This window comes from Protobothrops mucrosquamatus, unplaced genomic scaffold, assembly GCF_001527695.2.
Source record: "Protobothrops mucrosquamatus isolate PMUCROS unplaced genomic scaffold, P.Mucros_1.0 scaffold4602, whole genome shotgun sequence".
Classification (NCBI taxonomy): Eukaryota; Metazoa; Chordata; class Lepidosauria; order Squamata; family Viperidae; genus Protobothrops; species Protobothrops mucrosquamatus.
Window position 1 is genome coordinate 42,523 of NW_015390505.1, and position 26,612 is coordinate 69,134.

General features: G+C 42.0%; 2 protein-coding genes across 2 annotated transcripts in view; one reads left to right on the forward strand and one right to left on the reverse strand.

The window, feature by feature from the left end:
- The first annotated feature begins 987 nt into the window (after nucleotides 1–987).
- Nucleotides 988–9,893, forward strand: LOC107299150 (magnesium transporter NIPA3). Its single transcript, XM_029286694.1, has 5 exons — nucleotides 988–1,246; nucleotides 3,290–3,346; nucleotides 5,502–5,592; nucleotides 6,375–6,535; nucleotides 9,274–9,893. Exons 1-5 carry the CDS (start codon nucleotides 1,096–1,098, stop codon nucleotides 9,891–9,893), a joined length of 1,080 nt encoding a protein of 359 aa, XP_029142527.1. The 5' UTR covers nucleotides 988–1,095.
- A 3,207-nt stretch (nucleotides 9,894–13,100) lies between these two features.
- Nucleotides 13,101–26,612, reverse strand: part of TEC (tec protein tyrosine kinase) — a 26,189-nt gene continuing 12,677 nt past the window's right edge. The window contains exons 5-12 of the mRNA XM_015828519.1: nucleotides 25,991–26,124; nucleotides 25,472–25,546; nucleotides 22,884–23,055; nucleotides 21,717–21,933; nucleotides 19,761–19,825; nucleotides 17,893–18,011; nucleotides 15,451–15,608; nucleotides 13,101–14,314 (exon numbers count right to left, since the gene is read on the reverse strand). Coding sequence (XP_015684005.1) covers nucleotides 14,240–14,314; nucleotides 15,451–15,608; nucleotides 17,893–18,011; nucleotides 19,761–19,825; nucleotides 21,717–21,933; nucleotides 22,884–23,055; nucleotides 25,472–25,546; nucleotides 25,991–26,124 — 1,015 coding nt within the window. The 3' untranslated portion in view covers nucleotides 13,101–14,239. The remainder of the gene's footprint in view (nucleotides 14,315–15,450; nucleotides 15,609–17,892; nucleotides 18,012–19,760; nucleotides 19,826–21,716; nucleotides 21,934–22,883; nucleotides 23,056–25,471; nucleotides 25,547–25,990; nucleotides 26,125–26,612) is intronic.

Genomic DNA, 26,612 nt, shown 5'->3' on the forward strand with positions numbered 1-26,612 from the left:
ACTAACCTGACATCAACTGGGAGATCAAACTCTGCAGCAACTGGGAGATCAAACAGGTAGTCCTGATCAGCCTAGCTGACAACTTTGTTATTCCAGAAGATAGAGGAAGGAACTGGAGGATCCGCTGTTCTGGACTTAATTCTCACTCATAGAGATGAAATGATAGAGAGGGTTGAAGTTGCGGGAATTAATGGTCATTAAGCAAGAACTTATTTTCTTCCGTCAAGTGTTCGGTTGGTGACATGGGTTAATTTTTTGGGTTTTTTTTTAATTCTCTTGGTCTAGTTTTCTCCCTTATGCACTGCAGCTCTGGAGTGCAGCTGTACGCAGTGGTGGGATTCAAATATGTGAACAACCGGTTCTCTGTGTGGATGCCGCTTTCGGAAGTCCGTTCTGGGCCTGGGCAACAGAAAAAATTAGCTACTGGTTCTGCCGAAGTGGCGCAAACCGGCTGAATCCCACCTCTGGCTGTACATCATCTCGGTGTCGTAGTAAGCGAGCTGACCTGATGGAAGGAGAGTTTGTTTTGCTAAGCCTGTGGATCAGCTCTGCAAGCATTTTCTAACGCAGCGGTTCTCAACCTATGGGTCGCGACCCCATTTGGGGTCGATCGACCATTTCACGGGGGTCGCCAAGCAAGGCTGTCCGTCATTTTTTTTCCCCTTTTCCGGCGGGTGCCTTACCTCCCTTGAGCTGGGCCAGCTGGTGGTCGGCCTGCTCCGTCTCTGCCGTTTGCCAGCTACGCCTCGGCCGGCGCAGGGGCGGAACCACGCATGCGTGGTGCTCCCGGGCAGGGAAAGTCCTCGACTTACGACCAGTTGGGTAGTCCTCGACTTACGACCGGTTTAGTCCTCGACTTACGACCCGTTTAGTCCTCGACTTACGACCGGTTGGGGTCGTGGCATTAAAAAGGTTGAGAACGTTCTGTTCTAACGTATGTGGATCAGGTGCTCAGCCCATTGTTTTATTGTTTTTTTAGGGGAAGTGTTTCCTTTGGCTTGCCCCAACGCTCAACATGCGTGGTGCCAGATCCTCAACGTGTCGGAGCTACAAGCTTCTTTCTTTGCCTATTCGGGAAGATACCCCAACGAAACAATGCTGAATGTTTCCACTCCCCAAGGAAGCAAATACAGTTTATATCTGGGTGTCGCATTGGCCATCGGCTCCAGTATCTTTGTGGGATCCAGCTTTATATTGAAGAAAAAGGGCCTTTTGCGAATGGCGGCAAAAGGCTTCACGAGAGCTGGTAAAAAAATAAAATAAAAAATAGATACGACTTTTAATTTTTATTTTTATTTTTTAAAATTTGGAATCCAATCTCAAAAGCATAGCTTGTCTATCTCCAGGGTGTATTTAATATGAGGCAATTCTGTTTTTTAGGTGGTTTTTTTCCCCTGTCCTATTGTAGGAGGTCTGGGAAGAGTGGGGCTTTTTGACAGTAAATAATTAATAAAGAAGAATTGTTGGGGGGAAAAAATTACATCCACGGTGTTTTGACCTTTACACGTGTACAAAACTTTTCAACCAACAAACGACTTAAATTAGTTGAAACAAATTCAATTACTCTGTTGACTAAGTTTAATAACTTAGTTCCTATTTAACTCACACCCATAATATGATAGGTTTATTTGCTTTTTATTCCATCTTCGTTATTGTTTATAAATAACTCATTCTCTTTTGCAAACATTCCTAAAAACCCTTTTCCTGTGAGGTGAGTTGGGCTGAAAGTAACTGGCCCAAACTCACCCAGCTGGCTTTCATGCCTAAGACAGGTCTAGAACTGACAGTATCCTGCTTTCTAGGCCAGGGCCTTAATTTCTTCATAAGTGATCTGGATGAGGGAATAGAAGGAGCACTCATCAAATTTGCAGATGACACCAAACTGGGGGAACTGGAAGATAGATTGAAGATTCAGAAAGATCTTGATTGGGCTCTAGCCAACAAGATGCAGTTCAGTGGTGAGAAAAGCCAGATACTTAGACAGGAAAAAGTACAGAGAAAGAGCACAGAGAAGAGCAACAAAGATGATCAGGGGACTGGAGGCTAAAACATACAAGGAACGGTTGCTGGAATTGGGTATGTCTAGTTTAACGAAGAAAAGGACGAGGGGGTGACATGATAGCAGAGTTCCAATATTTCAGGGGCTGCCACAAAGAAGAGGGAGTCAAGCTATTCTCCAGAGCACCTCAAGGCAGGACAAGAAGCAACAGATGGAAACTAATCAAGGAGAGAAGCAACCTAGAACTAAGGAGAAACTTCCTGACAGCTAGAACAATTAGCCAGTGGAACAACCTGCTTCCAGAAGCGGTGAATGCTCCAACACTGGAAGTTTTTAAGAAGAGACTGGACAGCCATTTGTCCAAAATGCTATAGGGTTTCCTGCCTGAGCAGGGAGCTGGACTAGATGACCTCCAAGATCCCTTCCAACTCTGTTGTTGTTGTTATTATTATTATTATTATTATTATTATTATTATTATTATTATTATTATTATTATTATTATTATTGTTATTGTTGTTGTTGTTGTTGTTGTTGTTGTTGTTATAAAAACAAATGCACATGTATAGACTAGGTAGTACATGGCCCTACAATAGTAACTAGTAGTGAGAAATATCTAGGTATCCTAGTGCACGGGTCCCCAACCCCCGGTCCATGGACCACAACGATGCACGGCATTCCAGAAACCGGGCGGCACAAGCAAACGAAGCCCCATATGCAGGATGCAGGCAGTACACGAAACCACGCCCCCTCCGATCCACAGAAAAACCTTTCTCCACGGAACCAGTCCCTGGTATCCAAAAGGTTGGGAGCCGCTATCCTAATGGACCACCCCTTAGGTATCAGACAGCAGTTTGCAATGCCAAAAAGGTCATTGCAGTCCACAGAGGGATAGCATCAAGATCACAAGAAGTGATGGTACTGCTTTATACTGGCCTCGTGAGGCCACCCTTGGAATACTGCATCCAGTTTTGGTCACCATGATACAAAAAAGACGCCGAAGCCCTAGAAAAAGTGCAAATCCACTTGTCCGGGATACCCTAAGATCTCCTGCCTTGGGCAGAGGGGTTAGACTAGAAGGCCTTCAAGGGTCCCTTCCAGCCCAAAGCTCTATGGTTCTTATTATTAAAGAATTGTTGCCGATATAATTCTGCCTTTGGTTACAATGGAATAAGGATGACCCCAACAAAATTCTCCTTTGCAAGCAATATTGGAAAAAGAGTAGGTATTTGAATAGAAAGGTGAGTTGTAGGTTTTTCTTCTCAAAATGTTTCTTTTTTCCTGTTTCCTAGGAGAGGGGGGCTATTCTTATCTCAAAGAATGGCTATGGTGGGCAGGATTGCTTTCAAGTAAGTATTAAAGCTTCAAAACTTTTCATTTTATTTATATGTAGTATTTTTTGCACGCTTCTTGCTAAAAAAAAACCTGGCAGTATATTTGTTACTAGTTAGACTTCCTCTGCCTCAGTATTCCTGCAATATGAACGGAAAAAGCAGGTCCATGTCCATTTGTCAGAAATTCTTGTTGTGGAAGGGCTGCGGTGTGGGTGTTCTGTCCCAGCCTATGTGAGTCCTTGTTAACTCACAAGGACAAACCCCTCTTTTAACAAGTAGGCTGGAAATGCAGGAAAAACAAACCCCTTTTATAAATTAGGTACAGACCTGCAAAATGTCCCAAAAGCAAAGGCCAACAAAACACGATTCAAACGAAGAATTGTCCCGAGGCAAACAGAACACAATTCAAACGGAGAATTGTTCACAGGCAAGGCAAACAAAACAGGATTCCATGAAACTTGAGTCCTTCGCAAACAGTTGCCTTCAGCAACCAGCACCGCCCACACCTTCCCTTTTTATTATGCAGTGCCAAGGCGTGGCTTCTCAATGCCTTCTCCTCTTCCCTTGGAGTCGCCCCATTGCCTCCCTCTGTCCTGCTCTTGTTGCCTGTCTGCGCGATTGGAAGGGCCAGGCTCTTCATCAGATTGTAAGTCCGGGGGTTCATCAGAGCCTTCCTCTGACTCTGATGGCTCTCCAGGTCCCTCTGATTCCCCGGACTCAGCTGCCAGGTCCACTGGCTGGCATGGACTCACAACAGTGGGGTTTTTTGTGCTTGTATGGTCTGTGGCAGATCATTACTTAAATGCATGAGAAAAAGTCTGTTAAAAAAGCATTCTGGAAGTTCAACCTGCAATTAACAAGCTGCAGTGTGGTCAATGGGACAATGGACTCATCTCTTCTATCCCTCCCCCCCATGCAATGGCAGGTGTGTGATAGATGGAATACCTGAAATAACACACTTGCTTAGGAACTAAGCGTCAGATGTTGAATGCTGGCTGTTTCTTGGACAAATATCCACGTGTCACGTTTGCCATGCAGAATATCGGTGATTTTGTAGTAACAATCCAGTCTACGGGGATGTCAGCTTACCCTCAGAAGGGAACGATTAAGTCTCTTGTGTGGTAACTCATGATTTGCAATCAATGTGGATGTTTACGTATTTTAATTGCATAGCTAAACCATTCCAATGGAGTATTTGGAGGCCTCGGATCTTACTGCCCTGGGCAACCAGGTGGATGTGTCTACAGGAGGGAGAGCAGTTTTAGCTGCTTTTCCCTCTCTCCTATTTTTTGTTTTGTTTAAATTTCTTCTCGTTGCTTGGGGGGTGGAAGAAATAAGGCAGAAACAAATCAGTGATAGAAAACTAGGAGTAGATATATGCTGGCACTCCAGAACGTCTCCTCCCTGACGTTGAATTGATGGCTTTCTTGACAGCAACCCAGTTTCAGTAAGTGGCGGAAATGTAGGAGGATGAGACTATTGTGTTGTTGTTGTTATTATTATTATTATTATTATTATTATTATTATTATTATTATTATTATTATTATTATTATTATTATTATTCATCTCTCTGAGGCTCATCTTTGGGAAATGGCACCATCCTCGGGAAGCTGTATAAGGCAATCCGTTTTCAGTGTGCATCTCTGTACTCAGTTTGTGACTCAGCTACTATGTATAGATAAGGCAGATAAAAAGGTTTTTGTATTAGTTTAGAATTAGTAAACAGTTTCAGTAAAAAGGGAGTGCTGAAATATTATAGAACATGGTTTATATTGTGAGGGATGATCATGGGATGCCATTCTCTTCCTTTAACTTTTAATGAGGATTCTTTAGAAATGGATTGTTTCACTCTTTTTGTTTGTGCGGGTGGAGAGAGAGGGGGGGAAGGGAGGGAGAGGGAGGGAGGGNAGGGAGAAGGGGAGGGAGAGGGAGAGAGAGGGAGGGGGAGGGAGGAAGGAAGGGAGGGAGGAAGAGAGAGGGAGGGGGAGAGAGAGGGAGAGAGAGAGAGAGAGAGGGAGAGAGAGAGATGCATGCTTTAATCGTTTCCAAATGTATATTGCATCTTATATGGGCAGGCAGAAATTACTGATAAAATTCCAAAAAGATACTCATATTTTTTAGAAAGGTTATATCTCTGGAGTAATTCTAATTTGCTCTCGTTTTTGGCAGTGGGAATAGGAGAAGCTGCGAACTTCGCTGCCTACGCTTTTGCTCCTGCAACTCTAGTCACCCCATTGGGGACACTAAGTGTCCTTATAAGGTGAGTACAATTAATACACAGTACAATTGCTTTGCCAACTGGGATTACAGTTCAATCAGTGGCTCAACGGGACTGTAAATTGCAGGTTCTCATGCTCCTATTTTAGCTAAACCATGTCCATATTGTCTTTCTAAAACAGTATTTCCAAAATTTGGCAACTTTAGGATGTGTGACTTTCAACTTCCCAATTGCCCCACAGCCAGCCAAAAACACTGAAGAGTCCAAAATGACAACGTACCACAGTCCATATATGTTAGAATTCTGCAATATAAAGAGTTTTGGACTGTGCATAAATACACAGCACTGCCCATAACTTGTGTTCCTGCAAAAATATATGTTTTTTTCCTAATATGTGATTCTTTTAATATATACAGGATTTGAACTGAGAATCTGGCCTTGACAATTACATTAGTCAAGTACAGTAACAAACTAGGTTTGTAAAGGCAGTTGCATATAGATACACAATTTACATACTCTTTGGCTGTTTGGGGGCCATCCTTGGGGTCTCAGTCAAAAGACCATGTACAGTTCTTTATTTATTTCTCTTTCAAAAGTCAGGAAGAGCAGTTGTAAAGCTTGCCAGAGTCACTACTAAACTGCTCATATGGTGATGTGTCTAAGACGATTACAAAATAATAATAATGTGCAAAAGTTGTCCATTTATAACACTGTTCTTGGTTCTTATTCATTCTAGCTGTTCAGCACTTCAGTTTCTACATTTGTTACATTCCTAAGGGTTCGACCTTTGCTTAATTTCTCCTTTTTTTGAAAATTCCAAACAGTGCAATATTGTCTTCCTATTTCTTGGATGAAAGGCTCAACATTCATGGAAAGCTGGGCTGTGTGTTAAGCATTCTGGGTTCCATAGTGATGGTGATCCATGCTCCTGAAGAGGAACAAATCACATCATTGGATGACATGGAAATAAAACTGAAAGATCCAGGTATGCTTACTAGAGAGCTATCATAGAATGTGATGACTCCCCCAGATGCCTCTCCATATGCTACTTCAGAGGAGGATGAGCCCATCCTGGGCATGTTAGGAGGGGAGGCAGCTGAGGGCTCTGAGCCAGGAATGGAAGGGTCTAGGCAGGGGAGCGACTGACGAACATCTGGCTGAGCTAGAGGAGAGGCACAGCTGCAGCTGGGAAGCCCAGTGGCTTTGGGTGGAGAGGCCACGCAGCTGGTCAGTGGAGAGGAAGAAGAACTGCTTCCTCCTCCCGATCTGAGAACACATAGGGCTGAGAGGAGGCAGCACAATGGAGGTCAGCCAGGCTACTTGCAAGGAGGCAGCCTCATCCCGCTTGATGGGCTGCACCAGGAAGCAGTTATTTAACTCAGCAAGGGGAGTGAAATGATGCGGGGAACAATGTATCTGTTTCCTTGCTGTGGATTTGCCTTGCCCTTGCGCTATAGACTAATACTGGCTTCTTTTGAGTAGCCTGTTGAACTCATTGGGGTGGGCTGGTGCTGGCAAAGGGAATTGTTGGGGAATACTAACTCAGGCTTGGAAGCCTTAATAAAGACTCCTAACACCCGAGGTACGTTTGTGTGAGAGCGGGACAGTACATAGAATGAGCCTCAGTTACGAAAGTGTTTCATCATAAATGTATTTAAATTAGGCTAGTATCTATTTATTTGCCCTATAAACAGATTTGGGATTTTGCGTGGTCTTTTCGTGTGTACAATGTTGCACCTGACATGGAGATGCTGAATGGAAATAGGCTAACACAGAAGGAGAAAGGGTTCTGCTTCCAGACTGTTCCCAGGCTCTCGACAACTGAAACATAGTGAAAATCAAATAACGGGATTTCCGGCATGGGATACAACTGTGCTATTTTTTCTTTCTCCGTCTCAGTGTTTCTCAACCTCAACCACTTTGAGATCTATGAACTTTGGAGTTGAAGTCCATACATCTTGAAGTTACTGAGGATGAGAAACAGTGTGGCGTAGGAGAAGCCTTACAATTAGAATTAGAATTCTTTATTGGCCAAGTGCGATTGGGCACCCAAGGAATTTGTCTCCAGTGCATACGTTCTCAGTGTACATTCAAGCAACAAGAGATAAACCATGATCGTAATCATAAAATGCATTCATCATAAATCATAAGATACAACACTCAGTGATAGTCATAGGATACTAAATAAGTAATCAACATAAATCATACTAGGAGTCTAAATAAAACAATATAAACTGTAAGATACAAGCAACAAAGTGATAGTCATAAGAAGATAAGGAAATAGGTAATTGGAAAGATGAGAAGGATAATAGTAATACAGCCCTACTAAGTAATTTGAACGTGTTGTGGGAATTAATTGTTTAGCAGAGTGATGGCATAGGGGGGAAAAAACTGTCCTTGTGTGTCTAGTTGTTCTGATGTGCAATGCCCTATAGCAGACATGTCAAACTTGCGACGTCACATGACGTCACGCAACGTATCAGAACTTTTCCCCCATTGATGGCAATGGGGTGGGCGCGGTTTCCTCGTGACGCATCCAGCCCGCGGGCCGACAGTTTGACATCACTGCCCTATAGCAACGTCTTGAGGGAAGAAGTTGAAACAGTTTACGTCAGGGGTCCCCAATCCCCAGTCCGTGGATCGGTACCGGGCCGCGGCATGCCTGCAACCGGTCCGCACAAACAAGCAAAGCCCCATCCGTGGGATGCAGGCAACACACAAAACCACGCACTCTCCAGTCCATGAAAAAACCTTTCTCCATGGAACCGGTTCCTGGTGCCCAAAAGGTTGGGGACCTCCGGTTTACGTACAAGATCCTCGATGGAAGGCAGGCTGGTAGCAATTGTTTTTTTCCTGTAGTTCTAACAATTTGTTAAAGTCTGTGTCTGTTTTGTTTGGTTGCAGTGCTTAAATTCAAACATGTTCTACTCTACCTCAATTTTTAGAAAAATATCCAAAGGTTTGAACCTAGTGTTTATCGGTTTCCCTCGTAATGCTTCTCATACAGTTCTAAAAAGCTGCCTCTTCCTGTCTAGGAATGCAGTAGAAATTGGTACCAATAGGAATTATTTCATAAGTGGTTCTCCATTGATGGAACACTGGATCAAATGCACTTGATCACATAAACCAGACATGTCAAACACAAGGCCTGGGGGTCGGATGCAGCTTGCGAAGTGGTTTCATGTGGCCCGCGAAGCCATCCTGGAAACAGTGAGGGAACGGCCCCTGCTGCCTTGGCCCTGGCCCAGGCCGGCCGGGAGCCAATGTACAATTTTGTGGTGGCCATCTATGCTGAAACGCATTCAGTCTTAGCTCCACAAGGCCGTCTGGAAACAGCAAGGAATCAGCCCCTGCCGTGTCGGCCCCATCCCCTGGGTGCATGCTGGGGAGGTGTCACCCTTTGTGAGGAATGAAGAAATGGACCATGCCTTGGTGCTTGCCCCGGTCCCACCCCCTTCTGCCAGAGACCCTCAGATCTGTCCCACTCCTGCCCAGACCCCACAGACACCCTTGACGCGAACGATGTCGAGCTGGCCATGCCCACCCAGTAGGCCACACCCACTCCATCCACGCCCACCCAGTAGGCTGCACCCCCCCTGAGGGCAACCGCAATGCTGATGCGGCCCTCAATGAAATTGAGTTTGACACCGCTGACATAAACTGTGATTGGACATCTTTGCTCTTATCTCAATCCTAACGTGTTGTTTTTTTCCTTCCCTGCAGTGTTCATCACGTTTGCTGCCGTCATAAGTGTGACCTCACTGGTCCTTATTTTTGGTGTCGCTCCACGGTTCGGACAGACAAATATATTGGTCTACATCTCCATCTGTTCACTGATAGGGGCTTTTTCAGTCTCTTCCGTCAAAGGCTTGGGCATCGCTATTAAGGACATGCTTTATCAGAAGCCAGTCTTCCGAAATCCACTGCTCTATGTTTTAGCAGTAATTTTGGTGCTGGCTGTTAGTACTCAAATCAACTATCTCAACAAATCTTTGGACGTGTTTAATACGTGTCTGGTCACTCCCATTTATTATGTGTGCTTCACCACCACCGTGGTGATCTGTTCCGTTATCCTCTTCAAAGAATGGAACAGCATGGAACTTGGAGATATCATTGGAACCTTGAGTGGGTTCTTCACCATAATTATTGGTATTTTTTTACTTCATGCTTTCAAAAATGTCAGCATTACCTGGAACCAGTTGGCAGCTTCTGTGAAAAAAGACCCCAATTTGCCTCTGCATGCTTATGAGTCGCCTCATATGTTATTGGAAAATATGGACACTCCCGTTTCGATATGTGATGAGGATAACACGCTGTTCAGCCGAGGAGATGAACAACAGTAGCCACCATTAAATCATCTCTCACAGCTTACAGCCAACCACAGCAATTTTCAGCCTCACTATCCCAGAATTTGGAGGAACCAAAAAGAGGACATGTCATTTGCTTTAGGGTTAGGAAAGGAAATTAGATCATTCTGGTATTTCTGCATTTCCCATCTTTGACAGCATGCAAAGGTCACCAGTAGCAGTAATACTGTTTGAGTGATGACTATAGTTGCTAATAAACTGAATTTTATATGTAATGTATTTTCTAAATCACATTTTATACTTTTACTGTTTTAAAATAAGATGTTTGCTAAGGGCTAAGTGAAGATATTTTGTGAAAACCAGGACTTTTTCTAATGACCAGCAAGTTAGTAAACTGGAAGTTTGAATTTATTCTAGTTTTCCAAGTAGGAAACATCCAAAAAGAACCACTTATCTTTTTTTTTTTAGGTGTAACTTCCAGCAACAAAGTTTAAAGTCTACTGAAGTACATTAAATGAAAATAGGGTCTTTCTATGCTAGTTAGCACCGAGTTAACTCCAGACCAAGAAATCCTTACAGCAAACTCATGAAATCTAGGAGTTAAGTTGGTGTACAACTAAACATTTCTGGAAAGCCTTTAAGTTTTATTTTCCTCATCAGTTGCTTTTAATTGTTCAGGATGATAGGTTAGCTTTTAAGACACCCACATGTATACTCACAAATGATAAAGTCTCTTCCTTTTTACAAAGAAGTATATTATGATACAGTGTTGAGATTTTTGTTATAAAAAAAAATCCATGGTGTCCTTTGTTATTTTGTGAACTGGAAAGTGACTTTGGTTGCAAGTTAATGTCTGAAGTAAAATTATCACTGCCAATAAATTTGGTTTCGAAATAGAATTCCATCTGTAAACATAGGCTTGGCTGTGTGGAGATTTTTTTAGTTATCTCTTCAGTATTTAATATTAACACAGCTGGACAAGTTTTATTAAACAAATAAACAAATTATATATTTAGCTCGCAGTAATGGATAGGTATGGACTTGGATAATACAGTCTTTTAGCTCTGAATTTTTCTTATTACATTGGTTCATTAAGAATTGGCATCTGTTCCATGATAAGGAACCGGTTAAGGAAATACAAAATTGTAATTTTTATTTTAAATGGTCATTTAACTGTATGCCTCATCTGAGAAGCATGAGCAGTGACAGTGAAGTGCCATCCAGGGGGGAAAAATGCTTTTCTGTATCTGTATATAGTTTGCTGTAACTATTTAAAAATATTTAATATTTAATTTTCTGAATGGAAAATCGTTGGAGCTTTTGATATAATATTGAAAAAAATGAATAAAAATGTTTTGAAGTGTATATTCTACTGACAGTGAACCAGTTTTTATATTTTGTATCAGCCTAATCAATCTGGAGAAACCTTTGAAAAACCATGGCCTAGGCCAGGGGTAGGCAACCTTGGCTCTTTTATGACTCATGGACTTCAACTCCCAGAATTCCTGAGCCAGCATGGCTCAGCTTGGAAACCTCTCCCTTTCCCCTTAGCATGGCTGGCTCAGGAATTCTGGGAGTTGAAGTCCACAAGTCATAAAAGAGCCAAGGTTGCCTATCCCTGGCCTAGGCCTAGGGATTCAGATAGAGATAGGTCAGGGGTAGGCAACCTTGGCTCTGATGACTCATGGACTTCAATACCCAGAATTCCTGAACCAGTTATGCCGACTCAGGAATTCTGGGAGCTGAAATCTACAAGTCATCAAAGAGCCAAAGTTGCCTACCACTGAGATAGGTCCACATAAGATTTATATGAAGAAAATATATATTTAGACAACCCAGACAAAAGCGTGAATTGATTGCTGTTGAAGACTTTTACAATTAAGCCAAAGGATAGTTTACCCTTCTTCTGTATGATGCTCCCTAAATTTTAGCTATTTCTGGGAATATCCCTTATTTTTAAGATGTTAACAAAACATAGGGCAAATTTCTGTGGTGGTGCCATTCTTAGAAGCAAAGACTACACGTGCTGCAATTTTGCAGAAAGTCTTTATGTAACGTGGTAAATAGAGTATTTCCCTCCGAAGAATATATTCTCGGCTTTAATATTTAAAAATGTGGGGCAAGGGGGTTACTGAAATCTTAACTATTAGATGTAGCTAAATAACAGCTGGGAATGGTAATATCCTTTAGCTGCTACCCCTGGCACTTAACCTCTTTTCAAATGTAATTAACTTGGATTTATGTAAGCGGCATAAATCCAGATTCCTTAGCAGTAGAATCTGGATTGTTTAGGTGAAATATCTACATGTAGGTAGGATTATGTATCCCAAAGTTGCTTTTTCACAAATCAACTGGACTTTCTTGTTTTTCTTTGAAGGCATTTCGCTTCTCATCCCAGAAGCTTCTTCAGCTATAACTAGATGGTGGGGAATGGAAAGATTTATACTCCTGCAGACAGCTGGTCATTTACATTCTTTTAGAGAGTCGTTAATGCTACCTGGAGGCTTATCTGTGTCTTCAGGGTCACCTGAATAGTACAAATGGGTGTGGAGCCTTCTTGGAACCTGTTGAAAGGACTATGTTGTAGACTGGAGATAGATGTTGTCAGATCCTTCCCCTTCTGTTGAAGAAATGTCTTCAAAGAAAAATAAGAAAGTCCAGTTGCCTTGTGAAAAAGCATCTTTGGGATAACTATGACCTGGATGACTGAGAATCTCCACACACATGTAAGATTATGTAATTTTTTTCCCCTAAACAGAACTGCAAAATAACCTTTGTTGATTTTGAACACTTTCAGGATAAAGCAAAATATCTATTTTGCTTTTTGGGTCTGCAATGCACTGTATTTAAGATGGCTTGGATGCTTCTGAAGCACTGCGTGACACAAGAAATTAAGTCCCCATGAAACTTTAGGATGAACTCTGGAATGGTCGTAATTTATGACATAGTCCAGAGGTCCCCAACCTTTTGGGCACCAGAGACCGGTTCCATGGAGAAAGGATTTTCCACAGACTGGAGAATGCGTGGTTTTTTTTGCATCCCATGGATGGGTCTTTGCTTGTTTGTGTGGACCGGTTGCTGGCATGCCTCGGCCTGGTACCGGTCCACGGACCGGGGGTTGGGGACCCCTGACATAGTGAATAATTTAGGAACTATCTTAATAATGAATGTGAATCTTTAGTTTTGCCCCACACACTCACCTGAAAATGAAAATCAGTAGTTCAACCTTTCATCACAACTTCATATTTATTATATGAAGTATATTTATTAAGACACATTTTGCTATACATTATTTCCCTGGCAGTGCAGCACGTTTTGCAATTGGTAAAACCAAAATAACAATCTGATTAAAAAAAAAACAACACTCCAGTTCGTAACAAAGTTGGGAGCTTGTTCTGTTTTTGCTAAACACCAAACTGAACGTGCAGCATACAGTAAAGGAGTCAATACGTTGTACTTTTAAATAGTGTAGGACATACTAAATTCTCACTTCATATGGAAACCTATGTGCAGTGCATATTTACAGTACATAAATGGTATTTAGAATACGTTTATTATGAATGCCGTGTTTCATAAAAGTCCTTCCGGTTTCTAGAAATTGAAAAGTTTTAAAGAGGCTTTAATAATATCACTCTTTGGTGAAGGACGATATATAGCAGATCAAATTGAAAGGGTAATTTTCTTCATTAACTTAGTAACTGCTTAAACAAGTCCCAAGTACTGGAAGGTCTTCTGAGATTCCTGTGTCCTTTCTAACATCTGTTTCGAGCCTGGCAGAGTTTTTGAGCAGCTTCTAATCCAGGAGACCTGATATTTTTGTGCAGTACTAATAATCTTCTTTGTCCCTATTTTCCTGACAAGCTACTGAGGTCTTTAGACAAGTTCTGTAGGAGACTCACAGCCTCAATTCTCCACATACCGCCTATCACTTTTATATTCACCAGTAGTCATGGCCAACCCAGTGTACACCAACCTGTGTTGGCTGGAAAGGGATGTGGCCAAACACCTCTGGAGAGCTCAACGATGGGCAAGAGTATAAACGATAATCACTTTAAATATTGTTCTTTCAAGTCAACAGCTGAATTGTCAACTTGTGCTGAATTTGGGTTATACTGTACAGTAGTTTTATCCTGCTACAAATGGCCATTTCCACCACCCCCCTCTGTAAACCACACTGGGGTCCTCTTGATAACAATATTGTTTGAATAGCCAAAGGGACTTTAAGTGTGTTGATAAAACTTCTTCCACAGACACAGGAGCAATATCCACAATTGCCTTGTCTTTCTAAGCAGCATCCAGGATTGTGTCTCTGGGAAGGATCCAGCAGCATCTCTGAAATGGTATTTCTTTATTGTGAATTCTTGCGCCTGCCAAGCTTATAGTCAGGAGGAAGAGTCTTCAGCTATACATTCAATCATATGCAGGAGATCCTGAAACGTAGGACGTCCTTCTGGTTTCTAGAAATGGGAAAGTTTTAAAAAGGCTCTAATAATTTATATTTATTTTTTCTTTTGTGACCCATAATATGCAAAGAGTCCTCCCTTAGCAATGGTTCAAAGTTACAACCAACCCTTCAAAAGCTACTTACATACACCTGCCGTCACATAACTACCTTTTGGGTGCTTAGTAACTGGCTCACTTTTATAGCCTGTTGCAGCGTTTCAGTCACATTTATAATGTTTTCTTGCTGGTTTCTCGCGTCTTTGGGCTATTTCCAGCAAAAAAACACCCCTGGGTGTTTTTATAAGAGCCATAGTGGCGCAGTGGTTAGAATGCAGTATTGCAGGCTAATTCTGCCAACTTGCCAGCAGTTCAATTCTCTTTATATCAAGGTTGACTCAATCTTCCATCCTTCTGAGGTCAGTAATATGAGGACCCAGATTGTGCGGGGCAACATGCTGACTCTGTAAATTGTTTAGAGAGGTTTGTTATTATTATTATTGATTGATTGATTGATTGATTGATTGATTGATTGATTGATTGATGGATGGATGGATGGATTGATTGATTAGCCTTTGGAATACTGCATCCAGTTTTGGTCACCACGATGTAAAAAAGATGTTGAGACTCTAGAAAGAGTGCAGAGAAGAGCAACAAAGATGATTAGGGGACTGGAGGTTAAAACATATAAGGAACGGTTGCTGGAATTGGGTATGTCTAGCTTAATGAAGAGAAGGACGAGGGGGGACATGATAGCAGTGTTCCAATATCTCAGGGGCTGCCCCAAAGAAGAGGGAGTCAAGCTATTCTCCAAAGCACCTGAAGGCAGGACAAGAAGCAATGGAGGGAAACTAATCAAGGAGAGAAGCAACCTAGAACTAAGAAGAAATTTCTTGACAGTTAGAACAATTAATCAGTGGAACAACTTGCCTGCAGATGTTGTGAATGCTCCAACATTGGAAGTTTTTAAGAAGAGACTGGATAGCCATCTGTCTGAAATGGTATAGGGGTTTCCTGCCTGAGCAGGGGGTTAGACTAGAAGATCTCCAAGGTCCCTTCCAACTCTGTTATTCTATTCCTCTTTACTTTGGCTCATTTTTTATACCAGAATACAGTAATAGGATTAATGCAAGTGAAATGCAAGATAGCATACCTCATGCCAGCACTTTACCATCAAGTCATAAATATTCTTAGAAGCTAACTTGGGTCGGAATAGTCGGTGTCCTTGGGTAATCATAGTCACCACTTCATAGTTTGTGTTCATCTCAAAGGGCATTTTCCCTTCTGTGAACACTTCCCACATGAGAACTCCTGCAAAATCAGAGAAGAGATTAGTCAAACTTCACATAAATAACTGAACTGAATTTCAATTCAAACATTCTGGGTTCTTCTCCAGGATGGTAAATGCAAACAGGTTAATAGAAATATCAATCCTAATGAAGTAAATAATCACCTTGCCCAGGGGTAGGTAACCTTGGCCCTTTTATGACTCGTGGACTTCAACTCCCAGAATTTCTGAGCCAGCATGGCTCAGCTTGGAAACCTCTCCCTTTCCCCTCAGCGTGGCTGGCTCAGGAATCCTGGGAGTTGAAGTCCACGAGTCATAAAAGAGCCAAGGTTGCCTACCCCTGACCTTGCCTAAATCTTCTAAGATTACTTAGTTTATCAGCCATAGAATGATTAGACTGATGCCTATGAAACGAGTCCAAAAAATACAACTCCACATTCACCAAGAAGTACACAGGAACCAAGAATGATTCAGAAGAGCTGCTTCATACTCACTCTTCAGCTCTTCATTAAAGCAGCGACATCTTTTTTCACACTACTGAGGCCTAAAACAAAAGTTGCTACCGTTTTAACGAATTGATTGAATGAGCTGACTTCTCAGAGGAGTTCCGTTAAGCTGTGATGAAATAGCTGGTTGCTTTCAGAAGTCATCTCATTAAAGCGATTATTAAGAGGCAGCACATTTTTCAAATGTAGCTGCTTTAATAGGTAGCAAAGAAATGTGTTCCCAGAAACATGAAGCTCTTCTTCTGAATTATCTTAAAACACACACGGCTCTTCTAAGCGCAGCACACTAAATAATGCTACAGGGAGTCCTCGACTTAACCACGGTTCTTTTAGTGACCGTTCAAAGTTACGACGGCACTGAAAAAAGTGACTTAAGACCATTTTTCACACTTACGTCCGTTGCCGCATCCTCATGCTCATGTAATCAAAATTCAGATGCTTGGCAACTGACTCATATTTACAACAGTTGTAGTGTCCCGGGTTCATGTCATCCCCTTTTGTGACCTTCTGATAAGCAAAGTCAATGGGGAAGCCAGATTCACTTAACAGCCGTGTTGCTAACTTAACAACTGTGGTAAGAAGGGTTGTAAAATGGGGCAAAATTCACTTAACAAATGCCTGACTTAGCAATGAAAATTTTGGGCTCAATGTAAGTGGAGGACTACCTGTACAGTCAAATTTGAGAACCTATCATACAAACATCTTCACCACAAAATCTTTGTGTGTGTGTGTGTGTGTGTGTGTAAAGCCAGCATTTCAAAATTAATAAACCTTTATAGCACAAGGTTATATAGCAGTAGTGGCGAACCTATGGCACGCGTGCCAGAGGCAGCACTCGGAGCCCTCTCTGTAGGCATGCACAATGTCACCCCAGCCCCACTTCCCCTTGTGGCCCCCGCCTCACCAGCAGCCCCCCGGAAGACAATCGCCCCGGGCGCGGCCTGCACAGAGCAACACAGCCAAGGAAATAGCCAGGCAGCAGGGACAAGACTCCATCCTTGCGCCCCATAGCATGCAGATGATGCTGCGGGGTGTGGGCGGAGGGCGTGGCTGCCATGACGCTGCAGGGCTGCCTGGGCAATCTGCTGTGGCGGGCCATGGAGGCAGTGCGTGGCTCTGCGGGTGGGCGGGGCACGGGGCGGGCGGGGCGGAGCAGGCAGGATGGGAGGCGGAACGGTGACAGGGGGTGGTTTTTTGGGCACTTGGTCTCTAAAAGGTTCGCCATCACTGTTATATAGTAATAGATCTATATATAGTATAGTAATAGTATAGATGTATAATAAAAGTTCTCCATAAAAACAAGTGACTGTCATTATATAAAATTTATTTACTTATCTATTTAAGTTTGTATGCTGCTCATCTCGCTATGGAGAGCAAACATTACCACCCAAACTGACTTAGGTGAGATGGGTGAAGTAGAAAAAATAAAACAAATAAAACAATCAGAACAGTTAACCAGAAACACGTGTTCTGTGATATATTTGGAAACGACTAGAAGGAAATAAAGCACAAGTTAAAAACATATTACATACAACATGTGAAACTTCTAAAAGTTAAATTTTAAGTTCTAATTTTCACTTTAAGAAATAATGTCTGGAAATCTCAACACCTAGATTTTATCCAAGATTCCCTGTATGTATTTTACCTAGAACTTTTTATTATGTAACATTAACATGAAGCATTTTTTTCATTCTATCTTAATTATATTTACTGCTTTGGCGGATTGTTTGAAGAGGCTAATGGAAGGTTTGAAAAAGTAATCCTAAGTTTATTAAAAATAAAAAAAGTTAAACCATCTTACCAAAAGACCAGACGTCAGACTTGCTGCTGAATCGGCTATAATTGAAAACTTCTGGGGGACACCACTTCACAGGAAATTTAGCACCTGAAGAGCTGGTGTATTGATCATCCAGAACATATCTAAAAGGAGAGGGGAAAAATCCTTCCACTTAAATGAGTTGCAGAGGAACCTCAGTAGTCAATTGCTTCAAAACTCATCAAATTTGGTACTCGACACGTTTTGAAATGAAAATGTTGTCCCAGTACTTGGCATTTGTTTAATACTAGACACGCTACGATAGAAAAAGGGGGACAGCTGCGGAGGTCAGGAAGCCGGCCATGCTGGGAAGGTCACTGCAAAAGGAAGGAATAGCCATAGAGTAGGGGTATCAAACTGCTGTCCCGTGGGCCGGATGCCTCATGCCGAAATCGCGCCCACCCCAGCTCCGGCAATGGGGGAAAAGTTGCAATACGTCGCGCCACGTCACATGATGTGGAGAGTTTGACACCCCTGCCATAGAGGGCAGAAAGAAAGTCAGCCATGCTGAGAAGGTCACTGCAAAAGGAGGGGATGGCCATAGAGGGCAGACAGAAAGTCAGCCATGCTGGGAAGGTTGTAGACATAGGAAAAAAAGGACAGACAGAAAGTTCTTCTGGGCTGAAACAAAGGGCCATGTGGTAAGTCACAGGGTTTGTTTGGGCCCTGTCCTTTTTAGTACTTGTCACACCTCCTGGAACCAATTAGTGCCAAGTACCATGGTAGCACTATACAAGAAACTGACACAGATAGTCCTTGAATTAGGACCATTTATAATATAATAATAATCTTTGCAGGCTCAGGCTATTTGCTGATATTCTGACTTAGTTATGTGCCCCTCTTTCCACTTTCTATACTTGTCTTTTTTTTATCTTTCAATTTATCAGAGAGTTCTTTATGCAGCCACGTTGGTCTCTTTTGAGAGCTGTTATTTTTCCTCTTTGTTGGTATTGTGCTAGACTGGGCTTTTATTATCTCACTTTTCAAAATTTCCCAAACTTCTTGAGTTGTTTTCCCCTTGAGGATTCTCATCCATGGAATCCTTCTCAAGCCCTCTCTAAGTTTATTGAAATTAGCTCTCTTAAAGTCCAAGACTTTAGTTTGACTGTGTTCTATTGCTTGTGCTTCCATAATGTTGAATTCCAATATTGCATGATCACTTCCCCCCAAGGTTCCTGTGGCTTCAACACCTTCTATCATTTCATCTCTGTTAGTGAGAATTAGATCCAAAATGGCTAATCCTCTAATTCCCTTCTCTACTTTTTGGGATTTAGCAATGGTTCGAAATTACGATGCCACTGAAGAAAGTGACTTTGACCCATCTTCAAAGTTATGCACAATCCTTGCAGTCACATGATCTCAATTGGCAACCTTCCCAGATGCCTTCGGGTAAGCAAAGCCAATGGGGGAAGCCAGATTTGCTTAATAGTAGCATGGTTTGCTTTCATTACTGCATGATTTGTTTAATGACCATGGTAAACAGGGTTGTAAGATAGGATCTGGTCATACGCTACATTGCTTATCAGCTGAAATATTAGTCCCAATTGTGATCATCAGTTGAGGACTACCTGGAATCAATATCCATGTCACTGCCTAACGGTAATGGATAAATTTCACAAATATTATTTAAAAGGACTAAGGACAGACCTAACACAGAGACTGACTCTGAACAACTCTGGATAACAGTTGGCAGCTGTTTGCATGTGAGGTAGATGAGTTAAATTTGTTATGTAAGCTACACATTATTGGGGTTTGTTTTAAGTTAAAAACACGGGCACCGCTCTACCACTTTGGAAGGTACAAATGTAAATTTAAAATAGGCCTACTTAAAAGATGTAGAGATGGACTAGTACCTTGTCATTCCAAAATCAGACACTTTCACCACTCCTGACTCATTCACTAAGCAGTTTCTAGCAGCCTAGAAAAAGAAGAAAAAAGTAAAACAGTAGTTGGATACCGATTGCATATCTTGGATGTAATTTGCTTTCTGCTTAACTTCTAACAGTTACACAAATGTACAGGTATCAGGCTCAAAAAACCCAAGAAAGATATGTTGCAAGCCTTCAAAGCAGATTTCTTTATTGTTTCTCACCATCAACAGAATCATGCCAAACTAAAGCACACTAGCACCCTAATAAAGCATGGCTGGCTAGGGAATTCTGTGAATTGAAGCCCACGCGTCTTCAAGCTGCCAAGGTTGAGAAATACAAATTGAGTGTAATGCAAACCAAGGGTCTCCAGCCTCATTTGAATTATGGGTTCTTTTCGGATTAGTGGTTCTTCTCAGGCAAGCTGCTCCCCAAGAGAAAAGTAAAAGCAATAACTAAGTTTACTGGAAAACATCCTGAAGATCATTCTAGATACTTTAATATTTAGTGTCCCCCCTTCCCGAATGGATCATGTGCTCTGTCATGCCTCCGTTTGAGCCTGAATCTGCGGAGGAAAATGAGCTGGAACGGGACCCTATGGAGACTGAGGGAGAGGTGTCTGTGGCTTCAGAGGAATGTGGGGAAGAGCAGGCCGAGGCAGGCCGGGGCCCTTCAGGATTGGGACAGGAGGAACAAGAGAGGCAGAGTTCAGGCGAGGAGCAAGGGCCACCCCACCTGATCCTAGAGCACGGAGAGTGGAGAGAAGGAGGGAACAACACAGGCAGGCTCAACTACTCAGGAGGAGAGCGTCCCACCCCTCTCCACAAGGAACACCTGGAGATTGAGATTTAAGGAGATGCTGTGGGGAGGGGCATCTGTCAGGAACAAACGCTGATTCTTGGAGTGTTGTGTATTGTTGCTGATCTCTTGTTCTGTGACTTTTGTTTGGAAACCTGGAAACTCGGACTATTGGATTGACTGACCATGTTACTTGAATGTTTAAAGACCTCGGACTGTATTTCGGATTCTTTCTTTTGAAAACTGCTCAGGCAAGCTAGGATTCAAACAGACTCGTTAAGTTTATGTTTTCTTCCTTGTTGTCTCTATGGCCTTGAGTACTTTCTTATGCTAAGCAGACTGCATTTGAACCTCCTTTCAGCCAGAGTCGGCTGAAAGGGTGTGTGTGTGTGTTCTTTTGTTGGAGGCTTGCCAGCAAACGTGGGAGCTTTTGGGGAAAAGTTGGAGCAATAAAAGAACTGTTTGACTTGCCAGCTGACTGCATTACCTCTGTGCTGTGCCCTGGGTCATCACATGCTCTTTCTATGTAGCATAAAGTCTATTGATGGAAATCCTCTGTGCCCTTCTCAAACGTTCAAAGGCAAGACTGATTTTTTAAATCAAAGGTTTGAGGTTTATCTGCCCCACTGTCACTTTCCAGCGATAGCTTCCAGGGGGCCGTCAAGGGGCTGCCTCATGTAGAACATGTTAAGTAATCCACTTGTAAGAAGATTAAGACACGAGTGGCTGTTAACGTGTGTGGAAAAGTGACCTTTTTTTGACAAGCACGCTTTGTCATTCATGGTGGAGAAAACACCAGCTTTAATTTCTCCTAGCAAGTCTGAAAGGGACACGAATCCTACTTTGCATTGCTTTTGGTCAAAACATTTCAGAAACATTATAAAAATTCAGAAGTGAAGCACTTCCTTTAGACCAGGGGTAGGCAACCTTGGCTCTTTTATGACTCATGGACTTCAACTCCCAGGATTCCTGAGCCAGCATGGCTCAGCTTGAAAACCTCTCCCTTCCCCTCAGCATGGCTGGCTCAGGAATTCTGGGAGTTGAAGTCCACGAGTCATAAAAGTGCCAAGATTGCCTACCCCTGCTTTAGACTCTGTGCTTTAAGAATGCAACAAATTTACACATGCTCATCACCTGACTTACCAAATCTCTGTGTATAAAGCTATTTCTCTCCAGATATTCCATTCCTTCAGAGACATCCTGACACATAGTCATCAGGTTATCTTTATTGAAGTGTCCACGTCTCTGGCGAAGATAATTCAGAAGGCAGCCATGCTCCATGAATTCTGTCACTATGTAGATAGGTCTCTGCTGAGTACAAACACCATATAGCTGGACCAATTTTGGATGGGTCATCTTCCTGAAAGTAGTTTAAAGAAAGAAAGAGTAAAACAGGAAACAATAGGGAAATAGAAATGGAAATATAGACCTAATTTTCTTCATGAAGTTAACTTTACCTAGAACAGTGATGGCGAACCTTTTAGAGACTGAGTGCCCAAACTGCAACCCAAAACCCACTTATGCATCGTCGAGTGCCGGGTGGGTGTGGCCCATTGGCTGGGCGTGACCCTTTGGGTGGGCGTGGCTGTGGTGGTAATGGCAGACTGGGTGGGACTAAAAAGTTCAATCAATCAATTCCAACTTTGCAAGATCTTTTTTTTTTCCCATGAGAAGTTGAAATTGACTGATTGAACCTTTTTTTTTTTGCACGCGGAGGCCTAAAGCGAAAAGGTTTTATAAAACCCAGCTGAAGGCCTAGGACTGGGGCAACGGTTTGAGTTTAGCAAATTTGAAACTTCCAAAACAGATTTTTATTTACAGTGCATCAGTCAACCCCGACTGCTCTTTAGAAGGCCAGATCCTGAAGCTGAAACTCAAATACTTTGGCCACCTAATGAGAAGGAAGGACTCCCTGGAGAAGAGCCTGATGCTGGGAAAGATGGAGGGCAATAGAAGAAGGGGACGACAGAGAATGAGGTGGCTGGATGGAGTCCCTGAAGCAGTAGGCATGAGCTTAAAGGGACTCCAGAAGATGGTAGAGGACAGGAAGGCCTGGAGGAACATTGTCCATGGGGTCGCGATGCGTCGGACACGACTTCGCAACTAACAACAACAAAGTCAACAAAACAAGGAGAAAAGTATAACAGGCTTTTGATGTTCTGACTCAGACAGTAGGTGTAAGTCTTTAAAACAAAGGGAAACAGAGCAGAGCATCTCAAGATGTTCAGGAGACATTTCTTAAGACGTTTTGCAGCCAGATTCTTCAAGAGTTTCTTAAAATAACAACCAGCACCTTTGCCAGTTACTTACATCATCACTTTAGCTTCTTCTATAAAGTCCTCTTCATACATGGCACCTTCACGGATAGCCTTGATAGCTACTTTGTACTGGGCTCTCCATTTGCCGAGTCGCACCACCCCAAAGAGACCACTCCCCAGTTCTCGCATAAAGGTGAGTTCTGCAGGGTTGATTTCCCATTTCTCTATAAAAACAAGAACAGGTGACATGAGGATGAACCTCCGAGGCAAACGGGAAGACAATTTTTATTGTCAGTATTCTTTGCCACAAGGCTCTTTTTCTTATTTCGTCTTTCTTTCAAGCTCCAAAAAACTTCTGAAGATTCAAACCAGAGGACTCTTGAAGATTCTCAAGGTTGTCATTTTTTTCCAAGAAATAATCTTTTGTCCCTCGGCAGAAATGCATATTGTGGGAAGGGACTTTCACCTTGCATGGCTAGTATTCCCAGAATAAGAACCAGAGAGAAACAGTGGCTGAAAAAACAAAGGTCTCCATCAAATTTTCTCAAGACTTGGCAGCAACTCAAGATACTTCTCAAAAACGTATCGTTTGCGGGGATCAAAGCACGCTGACTGCTGACTTCCTGACTCTGGGGCCTAATAATATTATGAAAACCTGCCAATCTTTACCTATGTAAAGACTTGAGATACTAGATACCTTCTCGGCAAAAGTGGACGAGGATAATGGATTTTGACTCAGCTAGCATGATTGTGTACAAACAGAACAATTATTAAGGTGGTTAATGGATGACTGGATAGAGCATTTTATAGAACAGGCCAGGAGGAATAGGATAGGATAGGATAGGATAGGATAGGATAGGATAGGATAGGATAGGATAAGATAAGATAGGATAGGATAAGATAAGATAAGATAAGATAGGATAGGATAGGATAGGATAGGATAGGATAGGATAGGATAGGATAGGATAAGATAAGATAAGATAAGATAAGATAAGATAAGATAAGATAAGATAAGATAACCTTTATTGTCATTTTTATACTGTGGGCACAATGGCACACATCAAAAATGAAATTTAGTTGCCCGCTCTCAAAGTGAAACATATACATGACACACACCTAAACATGCTATGAACAACATATGTATAGACCCACATCCCTACATATACGTAGCAAATAAATATTAAATACTGTCCATCTTGAATATATATAACGGAAGGGGGAAGCTTAAGGTTAATGCTGTATGGAATGAAACTCTGGCTGAATCTGGGTGTTCTGCTTCGGATACCACAAAGCATAGAATAGAATAGAGTAGAGTAGAGTAGAGTAGAGTAGAGTAGAGTAGAGTAGAGTAGAGTAGAGTAGAGTAGAGTAGAGTGTAGAGTGTAGAGTGTAGAGTGTAGAGTGTAGTGTAGTGTAGTCTAGTGTAGAGTAGAGTAGAATTGGAAGGGACCTTGGAGGTCTTCTAGTCCCTCTCCCTGCTCCAGCAGGAAGACCTATACCATCTCAGACAGGTAATTGTCCAGTCTCTTTTTAAAAACTTCCAGTGAAGGGGAAGGGAAGGGAAGGGAAGGGGAAGGGGAAGGGGAAAGGGAAAAGGAAGGAAGGGAAAGGGAAGGGGAAGGCCCATATACTTGCATAACTAACATGGATTGTACTATTTGGTAAAGTACTGGTAGTCCTCAACTTATAACAGTTTGTTTAGTGACCGTTTGAAGTTACAACGACACTGAAAAAAAGTGACTTAGGACCTTTTTCACACTTATGATTGTTGCTGCATTCCCAAGGTCATGTGATTTACATTCAGAGGCTTGGCAACTGACTCATATTTATGACGGTCGCAGTATGCCGGGGTTACGTGATCCCTTTTTGCGATCTTCTGTCAAGGAAAGTCAACCGGGGAAGCTTGATCCACTTTAACAACCGTCTTATTAACTTAACAAAAGCAGCAGTCCATTGAACAAATGGGGCAAGAAAAGTCGTAAAAATGGGGCAAAACTCACTTAACAAATTTTTCATTTAGCAACATACATTTTGGGCTTAATTCTGGTCATAAGTTGAGGACTACCTGTATACTAAAAATGCATTAATATATATATTAATATATATATTAGTAAGGCTATAGGTCAGTGATGGCGAACCTTTTACAGACCGAGTGCCCAAACTGCAACCCAAAACCCACTTATGCATCGTCGGGTGCCGGGTGGGTGTGGCCCATTGGGTGGGTGTGGCCCATTGGGTGGGTGTGGCTGCGGTGGTAATGGCAGACTGGGTGGGACTAAAAAGTTCAATCAATCAATTTCAACTTTGCAAGATCTTTTTTTTTCCCACGAGAAGTTGAAATTGACTGATTGAACCTTTTTTTTTTTTTTACACGGCGGCGGAGGCCTAAAGCGAAAAGGTTTTATAAAACCCAGCTGAAGGCCTAGGACTGGGGCGACGGCGCACGTGCCCACAGACCGGGCTCTGAGTGTCGCCTCTGGCACCCGTGCCATAGGTTCGCCACCACTGCTATAGTTGGTAAGATTTTCTGCAAAATTGACATCAACCGACTCATTAGAAAGTTGAGAGGAAATAAATATATTTCAGTTCTTTGTTCATCTACAAAATCAGTCATATTTTCATACAGAAACACAAATGTACCATAGCTGAATCCAGCAGTAGTTGGTGAAGGTTTCACTTTTGGAGTCACTGGATATCGTAGCCTCGTTACAAGCCCTAAGATTCACAGAAAATTCATATGGTGAATAAGTGACTTTGGAAATTAAGAAAGACAAACAATACTTTCTGGTGTTTTAACGTTAATTATGTTATTTTCTTCTAGCATCATTCATATAGACTACAAAATAACTTTAAGCATACTAAGCATTTTCTTGATAGCTTTCAGAAACATTTCAGTATAAGAATTTATAGCTATCAGCATCTTAGAAAATTAGAATTATTCTAATTCAGCCTGCAAGGATGAATTAAATAGTTTTCTATAAAAATTTGGAATTTCTAAGCATCGCATAGGACAGAAGCACGGGTGAGGTAGAGCTTATTTGAATAATGTATTTTCTTGAATCATATTAAAACCATTAAGCATCTTCAAAAGACCTTGAAATTTAATAGTTTGGAGTTAAAAAGTACAAATTAAACGACAGAAAACTCAAAGTCATTTACCTGCAGCGTTGTGTTTATGATAGTCAATTAACTCTGGAATGGAGTCAAACAGATGCTTTTCTGCCAAATAATACTGCTTTTGTGATGTCATTGTTTCTTTTATATGGTAGTGTCTTATGCCAGATAGCCCTTCTCTAAAAAAAACACAACAATGTAGAAATTAAAAGATTTTCACTGAAAACGTTTCGCTGAATAAACTTATGCTGTTATCTAACTAACAAAATATTTTATTTAATTTTAGAGATTTATAACAGGTATCCCTACCTCCGGGGCGTGGACCGGCAACGGTCCTGTGGTGCGCCCGAAACTGGGCCACGCAAACGAGCGAAGCCCCATCCGTGCATGTGCAGGATGCAGCCAGCACACAAAACCATGCCCCTTCCATAGAATGTCTCTTCATGGAATCAGTCCCAGATGCCAAAAAGGTTGGGAGCCACTGATCTATAATAGTTTGCCCTTCAGTGGTCTTAACTACAAGAAATGTGAAATGGTATAGGGTTTCCTGCCTGAGCAGGAGGTTGGACTAGATGACCTCCAAGGTCCCTTCCAACTTTTTTATTACTATTATTATTATTATTATTATTATTATTATTATTATTATTATTATTATTATTATTATTAT

Coding starts and splice junctions, on each gene's coding strand:
- LOC107299150 (XM_029286694.1), top strand. CDS start 1,096: ATGCTGAATGTTTCCACTCCCCAAGGAAGCAAATACAGTTTATATCTG. Junction 1,247..3,289: donor AAAAGGCTTCACGAGAGCTG/GTAAAAAAATAA, acceptor CCTGTTTCCTAG/GAGAGGGGGGCTATTCTTAT. Junction 6,536..9,273: donor AATAAAACTGAAAGATCCAG/GTATGCTTACTA, acceptor CCTTCCCTGCAG/TGTTCATCACGTTTGCTGCC.